This window comes from Arachis hypogaea, chromosome 3 (genome assembly GCF_003086295.3).
Source record: "Arachis hypogaea cultivar Tifrunner chromosome 3, arahy.Tifrunner.gnm2.J5K5, whole genome shotgun sequence".
NCBI lineage: Eukaryota > Viridiplantae > Streptophyta > Magnoliopsida > Fabales > Fabaceae > Arachis > Arachis hypogaea.
The window spans coordinates 118,187,579-118,196,307 of NC_092038.1; the positions used below are offsets into that span (position 1 = coordinate 118,187,579).

At 33.9% G+C, this 8,729-nt stretch overlaps 1 protein-coding gene across 1 annotated transcript; it reads right to left on the reverse strand.

Moving 5' to 3' along the window:
• Positions 1–1,887: 1,887 nt before the first annotated feature.
• On the reverse strand, positions 1,888–8,456 carry LOC112791053 (protein PSK SIMULATOR 1). The gene is made up of 12 exons (XM_025833738.3): positions 7,474–8,456; positions 5,717–6,042; positions 5,543–5,635; positions 5,316–5,406; positions 5,093–5,186; positions 4,733–4,830; positions 4,550–4,619; positions 4,209–4,312; positions 3,215–3,331; positions 2,988–3,064; positions 2,820–2,864; positions 1,888–2,708 (listed from the first exon to the last, which is right to left on the reverse strand). The coding sequence occupies exons 1-12, from the start codon at positions 7,747–7,749 to the stop codon at positions 2,222–2,224; spliced, it is 1,878 nt and encodes a 625-aa protein (XP_025689523.1). The 5' UTR covers positions 7,750–8,456; the 3' UTR covers positions 1,888–2,221.
• Between the last annotated feature and the right edge of the window lie 273 nt (positions 8,457–8,729).

Sequence of the window (8,729 nt, forward strand, 5' to 3'; positions counted from 1 at the left end):
CAAACAACATACACAGAAAAGATCTTGAAAAGATTTTATATGGATAAGTCACATCCATTAAGTACCCCAATGATCGTAAGATCTTTGGATGTGGAGAATGATCAATTCCGTCCTAAAGAAGAAAATGAAGATATCCTTGGTCCTAAAGTACCATATCTTAGTGCCATTGGAGCGCTAATGTATCTTGCTAATAATACGCGATCTGACATATTATTCGCAGTGAATTTACTAGCAAGGTATAGTTCCTCTCCAACCAAAAGACATTGGAGTGGAATCAAGCAAATCTTTCGATATCTTCATGGAACGGTTGATATGTGATTGTTTTATTCCTACGGATCCAAGTCACAACTAGTTGGCTATGCAGATGCCAGATACTTGTCTGATCCACACAAAGGGAGATCTCAAACAGGATACCTGTTCACATATGGTGGTACAGCTATATCATGGAGGTCCACGAAACAGTCGATAGTAGCAACCTCCTCTAATCATGCTGAAATACTAGCGATTCATGAAGCAAGTCGCGAGTGTTTTTGGCTCAGGAGTTTGATTCAATATATCCTGTCATCATGTGGACTGATTGATCATAAGATAGCTCCAACTGTCCTGTTTGAAGATAATACAGCATGCATTGCTCAACTTAAGGGTGGATACATCAAAGGTGATAGAACAAAGCATATTTCTCCCAAATTCTTCTTCACTTATGATCTTCAAAATCAAGGGACAATTGATGTCCAACAGATCCGTTCAAGTGACAATCTGGCAGATTTATTTACAAAGTCACTCCCAAAATCCTCCTTTGGATTGGTACATGAGATTGGGATGCGCCGATTTCGAGACATTAAATGATGTCGGCAAGAGGGGGAGACTGTACTCTTTTTCCCTTTGTCAAGTTTTTTTCCATTGGGTTTTTCTTGACAAGGTTTTTAATGAGGCAGTTTCCATCACTAAAGGATTTTGTACTCTTTTTCCTTCACTAAAGTTTTTCCCACTGGATTTTCTTTAGTAAGGTTTTAACGAGGCAATAATCCTAAATGGTCATCCAAGAGGGAGTGTTGTGATAAAGATGGATGACCACGTTGGATTTCATTCTCAAAATTGAATAAATCTATTTACAATACAAGAAACAATAAATAAAGGTTGAAAGTAGCATCACTTTACTTGTATAAATACCAAGTATCGTCAGATGCTTTTTACACACAACAACAACTGAATATTATTCTCTCTCCTTCTATACACATAGCAATAATAAAAACAAATGATATTTTCTCTCTCTTTACTTTTTATACTCCTTTCTATCTTTATATATATATATTTATACAATTCTCTCTCTCTTTACTTTTTATTCTCCTTTCTATCTTTGTATATATATATATATACATTACAACATATAATATTATTATATATATATAAATTATTATTGAGCTAATTATTTTAATACTAGAGTCTTCTATTTATACATCTTTATTTTATATATCTTTTATTTATTTTACAACACTATTTCTCTTTTCTTATTTTATTATATTTCCTTCCCATCACAACCATCAAGATACATGTGAATTGTTATACTATAAAATGGAATAATATAATATCATTTTAGATGATTACTCTTCGTGTGATAATTTTCATTATCATCTTTACGTAATAATAAAGAATTTAGATCTTCTAAAATTAAAAAATTAATAAAATAAAAAATTAATTATAATTAATTTTATAAAATATATATTTCACTATTCTAATTTAAAAATAATCAATCTCTCACTTTATTAATTTACTCCGTTTAAAAACTCCGTGACATTTCTCATCCATCTTATCAGTATTCTTTACCACGTAAGGTAGTATACGAGTCCGAGTTCTTTTTTCATTATTCAACAACAATGGATGCAACACTTGGCCAAAAAATATAACGAGGATAAATAAATAATAATATTATATGATAATACAAACCTTGCCATATCCTCATATTATATTGTCTATACACTCGCTCACTATCAAGAACCAAAAACAGAAACCACCCTGTTCTAAAGCCAAACGGGCAACCACTGCAAACATTGATGCCTATCTTCTCAACAATGCCCTCAATTTCAGACAAGACAGCAACTATCTACATCAATCATGGTGCACAACACCACCCATGCAAGGCTTGCATTCAGCACTTGGAGCCTGAATAATATGCTGCTTCATATTTACACAAGGACAACAACTCTGTCTTCATGGTTGCAAATTATCTAGGCACGTCTAGTCTATCGATCAGATCCAACGCTCTCTTCTTGTCGATATCAAAATCAATCACGGGAAGCTTAGAGCAAATCCTATTAAAAGAAAATTCCTTGCATTTAACCGTTGATGAGTAACTGCTACTCTTTGTAAGTATGCTCTTGTCTGTCAAGCTAGCCTTCACACTGTCCAGGTCCAAGCTTTTACTGATCCCTCTCATTCGGAATCTCTTACTTACATCCTGCAACATGTTCTGCTCATCAGTTGTTAGCAACGGCGATTCAGAATGATTTGTCTTCTGTGGAGCAGTGCCGATAGATTTCGTGGTAGGCCTCATTTCGCCTGCATCTATGCCAACCTTACTTTTGATGGCCAAACGCTGAAGCCACAAGAGAAGTTCAAGAATATAATTTTCCACTTTGTCTTTATCTGCATGGTGGAATGTTTCGATCCGCATTATATCGGTCTTCAAGGTCTTCTTATTCAGCTCAGAGCTGCAAGAACCAAACAAATATTTAGAAACAGAATAGGAACACTCTAAATAAGAGATAAAATGGAAAATCATGCATGTTTATATCAAATAGAAACAGCAGATTGTTACTTACCCAGTGTTTGCCCACTCTCCTACCCAACCAAAACCATGATGGGCCCTGATTCAATTTTGGAGCAACCGAAAGAAAAAGAATAAATTGCGAGCTTATAATAGAAAGCAAATTAACTGATGCCTATAGAAAATTCTCACATAGGAAAATATAAAAATCCATAAATCTTACTTGGCTGTATTTGTAGCAATTGGAACCAACCAATGCAATGTTTTCTCCATCTCATTTTTTATATCTGCTATAGTGAGCTGCAGGAAACAAACCGCAAACAGCAACCGCAAGGGAAAGAACAAACAAAAAAGCTTAATCAATATGGGATATTTTCAAAGGAATTAGTGACTAAGGGAATGACATGGTAGTGACTGTAAAGAATTAAGTATCAGCAGAGAAGATCATACCTCTTCTACAACATGAAAGGACGGTAATTTGGAACGCAAAGCTGACTTTATATTAGGAGGCAAGCTCTGATATAACGAATCTCTCGTATTCGCAGGCATAGAACTGGATCTGGCAACCTGACAACAACAGAGGCTTAGCAGTTAGCACAATAATCTTCATCTACAGATATAGTCTTTGGCTTACATATGTAACAATAACACATCAAGATTGGTTATCAGGGAAACTGATAGAGCAGGGCAATATTCGAAATTTATCTCATAAGAATGTCACATATCAAGCTTTTAGGATCCTCCCATTTTCACTTTGCAATAAGGGTCATGCATTTCTCAAGATCAAGTCACAGATGGTCGTAACCATATTATATTATTCAGGAAAACTAAGAATGCAAGGACAGAGATCATCTTTATAAACACAATATGAGAAGCAACTCTGCAAACTTGATTAATTACTAGTGTTAAACCCGTGAGATGCACGGACTTACATTCTAATTTGACATGGTAAACCAAAAATAATATTTTTAACAATAAATTTCACGAGTTTAGTATAACACTCATCGTCATTATATAATAAATGTAGTGAATATGTTGTTTTATATTTATTCAATGTAAAATGCAAATTGAACAGTTTGAAGTCTATAATATTCTTAAACCATAATGAAAGAAAACTGAAAAAGTAAGAACATATATACCCGTATTATTAGCATGTCAAGTTTGCATTAAACTTTATCGACAACCTAGTATTTCAATAACCTCATTAGAAAAGAATTGCAATAAGGGTCATGCACTTCTCAAGATCAAGTCACAAATGGTTGGAACCCTATTATATTATTGAGGAAAACTAAGATTCTAAGAAGGCAAGGAGAGATCGTTTTTATAAAAACAAAATATGAGAAGCAACTCTGCAAACTTGATTAATTATACATCAACTGTCGGAAGGCATATGGAAAAACAGACCCATGATGAAATAAATAGTTGATGGCAATGATTCACTTACAAGAGTATCAATTTGAAGCACTATATTTGCATAATGCAAAGAAAGGCCCGCAGGGCCCAATCTTTGGCGATTGCTCATGGTTCCGATTAATGGTTTACGGACATCTGCAGGTACCCATAGATAATAACACATTTTAATAATACAATACAACTAGGTAGTCTTTCACTACGAACTGATTTGAAAGATCTTCCAAGTTCAAAATAAGGTTCATACATGGCTAAAATTTGTTTAGTGGGTATCAATGACCTCAACCAAGTATTCATATTGATAAATGAAAATTACAGGAGGGTAAAACAAGAAGCATAACAGTATGATCTTAATGCCTTTAAGTGGATTAATACCTGGACTGCCAAAGATGTTATCTATTTCCAGATGTAAAAAACTTACAATGTCTACAAGCTTCTCCATAACCTGTAACCAGTTAGAATGCAAATTATACCACAATTTCCACACTTTCTCCTTTTATTTTAGGAGACTAAGAGATGAGATGATCAAATGCATGAACACCAGTAACATGAAATTACCTCCTCCAAGCTTCTGGACCAGAGCGACTTTTTCTTTAAATGTTTAACTTGCTTCTTTTGGCTTTTTACTTCTGCCCTTAAGATTGAACGGCTATAACCTATATGATGAAAAAAGATATCAAAGATATATATGCATTCATACTGGGATGGTATATGATGTTATTGTACATATTTCTCCACTTTACCGAACCAATTATGTGTTCAATTTGATTCTTGTTCAAGTTTTGATAATAAAAGTTTTGCAATACAAAACTTAACTTTTTTTTTAATTATTATTCATCAAACTATTGATTTTTGGTTAGGTTGAAATTGTTTTTCAAAAACAAGATTTGGAATGTCAATGGTGTTCTCCTGAATTACCGCTTTGAGTTGCACTTGAGTTATCCTCCTCTTCACGCTTACGTTGATAATCTTGTTCAAATCTATCCAAAGCATGTAACTCGTGGTATAATTCCTGAGGTGATAAAAGTACTTTTTACCAAAAGTTCTGTTTTAGAAAGAAGTTTTTACTACATTTGAGCTTCAGAAGTAAATCAGTCCTGGAGCAATAGTAAATATTTCTTTAGCAAAGGAATACACTCACAGCCGTAAATTGAACCCAGTTCATCAATTGCTGCATGATCAATTCTGCCTCATCCCTTGATTGTCTTTGAGGATTAAGTTCTCTGCTAATTCTAAATTCACAATTAAAAGGAAAAGACAAAAGAAGGAACAAAAAGGGTCAGAACAACCAATGATATAAAGGGTTAAAAAATATTTTTCTGAAAGGCTCAATAATAAGACAAATTTAGTGAGTACAATTTATATTACTTCTCAAAGTAACGGTCCAAGTTGTGCCACTGAGGATCCTTTGAACGATTTCCAAATCGAATCACTTCATCAGAAAAAACTTTCAACTCCTCCCTAAAAGCATCAACAGAAAATCAAATGCAGTTGCCATTTTCTCGTGCTAAAACAATTGATGGAACAGAAGCTGATATTTACCTCTTATCTGCAGCAACAATTCTTAGAAGTTCATCCGTATCCTTTGATACCAAATCTTGCACAGCCTCTAAAGGAAGCACCTCTTCTTTCAGGTGCTTAATACTTGCAGGAGAAAGAGATTCCATAAGATTAGAAGCCTTCACAATTGTGTTTGCTACCTCAAATGCTAAGATAGTAATTTCATTCCCTTTTGTCACGGTGCCCGAAACAAACCCATTGCCAGCACTTAAACTTGTCATGCTGCTTCCAAGAGTGTCCAAAACATCAACTGCCTTCCCGATTCCGTAAGTACCGGCTCTGCCTAGACGTGAACTCACCTCTGAAACCTGAAGTAAAAAGATTTAGTACCTCTTCATTCTTCTCCAATGATAATATATTTCTAACCATTCTCTTTCCCAGTGAAATAAGATATCCAATACACGAACAGCACAATTACGGAGTCCCTAAATACTAATAATTAAACAGTAAATCTGCATCTATAAACCCTACACCCAAATAATATATAAATCTCAGGTTACTAAAACAAGGCTTGTAAATATCAGCTCCTCTCATCACCTCAACTGATCTTTTGTTTCTTTTTTTAGATTCCTGTTGCTTTTATAATCAGGGATAAAGTATTCATTTTGTCCTTAACGTTTGTGATTTTCATAAAAAATATCCCTAACGTTTAATTTCATTCAATTTTATCCTTAATGTTTTCGATTTGTGTCAAAATTACCCCTGGACAATAACTCCATCTAAGACTTTCGGGACAAAGTTGAAAACATCCAGGTGTACTTTTCACATAAATCGGAAACATTAGCAACAAAATTGAATAAATCGAAAACATTAAGGACAAAATTGAATAAAATTAAACGTTAGGGTATTTTTAAAGAAAATCGCAAATGTTAGGAATAAAAAGTATACTTTACCTATGATTAGTAATCACACTACTTAGAACTAGTTAACAAAGATAATTGTTCTGAATTTAATTTGACGTACGAACACACAACCTAGGCACAATAAAGAATTGCCGCTGATAACATTACAGTCCTGCAAGCTTCAAGCATATTTCTCCAAATGGAATTAAATAACAAACTTTAAATTTTGTCAAGAAATAATTAGATACTGTTTGCAGTATATTTTAAATTATATCAAGATCTATACATTTGCATAGTTGAGTTTTCAATTATTCGAGGTTTGCAGATATCGATGCATATGTGCATACATGAAGAAACTAAATATAAAGGAAACGAAACAACAAAGCAAGCTACCATGAGAGTTAAACCATAAAACAAATGTTCCCTCCCCTATCAAATATGCCAGTAAAATTGACAATGTCAAGATTTGGTTGGAATGAAAATAGAATTCAATGTTGTGGCAGGGATTGCCGTCTAAGTGTGACATTTAATAGTCGAATCCAATCCTATTATACTAATAATTGAAATCATTCATCATTCAAAAATATAGACATCCCCATCTCAAAAAACCACTTTAGTTAGAATTACATTCCCAAAATGCCAACCTCTCAATCGGAATCAAATGCTTAACATAAAACTAACGAATCTTTTGATTACCAGCAACATAGTAATCAAACCCTAAAATTGCAAAGAAAGAATCTAAATATGTAATTCTAGGAACAATCGTTATCCTCCTCCACACTTCCACTCACCCTGATCTATCTAACTCAATCCATTCATCAAATTGCAAAGAATGTTATGAACAAGGAAAAAAGGAAAGATGAAACTGAAAAAAGAAGGAGCATCAAACACACCAACCTTTGCAACAGCAGTCTGCCTTGACCTTACAGACCTTGACTTATTCGGAAAAGAATCATTATAGCGTGGGATTCCATCATAGAATTCATCAGGACCAGTCCCTGCAGCATTCTCAGCACCACGTTCATGCTTGTTATTGTCCTCCTTTGTGTGAGGCGCAGGTGCCAAATCAGAAGGCACGGTGGTCTTGTAGCTCTTATGGTTTTCTTTGGCGCCATCTGTGGTGGCAACCACCCTGTCACCACCCTTGGCAGACTTGGAACAAAGACCCCCCATATATTATATCAAAGTTTCAATCTCTGAGCAACTGGGGCATCCAGCAGCACAGTTAAATTCCCAAAAATAAGAAATTTGTATAGAGTAGCAACTTCGTATGTTCATCCAAATCAGGAATCAATAAAGAAGAAGGGTTTCAATGTTGGTGGCGAAAAGAATAATAGAAAGGGAGGGAAGGGGAGGAGAAAAGGGATTCTGGGATTGGAACAAAGAGAAGAAAAAGTCCACAGTCAAGTTGCCATTGGTCTGAGCTAAGTAGAATAATAATAAAATAATAAATAAATAAGAAAAAAGAAGGGATGGGAGAGAGCAAAAACATAGTTTTTATTTAAGAGAGAGAGAGAGAGAGAGAGAGAGAAAGAATCAAAGAGACATGAGGCGGCGTGTGTGTGGTGTGGTAGGTCTAAGTTTAGCAGTGAGAAGTAAGGAAACGCTAAGAAGAGTAGCGTTGTGAGTGACTACACAGAAAGCATTGGACTGCAAATGCAAGAGGGAAGGCATCGATGCAAGTTGTCATACTTGAACACTTTGAACATCTCTGACCTACCAATCAACTTTGCTAAATGCCAGTTACTCCATCTTCGTTTCTTGCGCATCGTCAATGCCAACGATGCATAACATAACACTTCCTTATTTATTTATCTATTTATACTCATTACCCATCATTCGTTGCTTAACTTTCTCCAAATACATACACCCCATAAGTCCATTACCATTGCGTTTTGATTGGTCTTTTTATTCTTTTACGGTTTTTAGACGAACCAAAAATATTATTTATATACTAAAATTAATTAATAAAATCAACTATTATATATTTATATATAATATATATTATTTAATTATATTTTTATATTTTAATTTTTATTTTATATTAATTATTAATTTTAATAACTAATTTTTATATATACTTAACATGATTATTAAATTAAATAATAATTTTTTATTTGAATATATAATTTAAGAAATAATTTTAATATTTA

Coding starts and splice junctions, on each gene's coding strand:
- LOC112791053 (XM_025833738.3), bottom strand. CDS start 7,749: ATGGGGGGTCTTTGTTCCAAGTCTGCCAAGGGTGGTGACAGGGTGGTT. Junction 4,620..4,732: donor GGTCCAGAAGCTTGGAGGAG/GTAATTTCATGT, acceptor AACTGGTTACAG/GTTATGGAGAAGCTTGTAGA. Junction 4,313..4,549: donor TAACATCTTTGGCAGTCCAG/GTATTAATCCAC, acceptor GGGTACCTGCAG/ATGTCCGTAAACCATTAATC.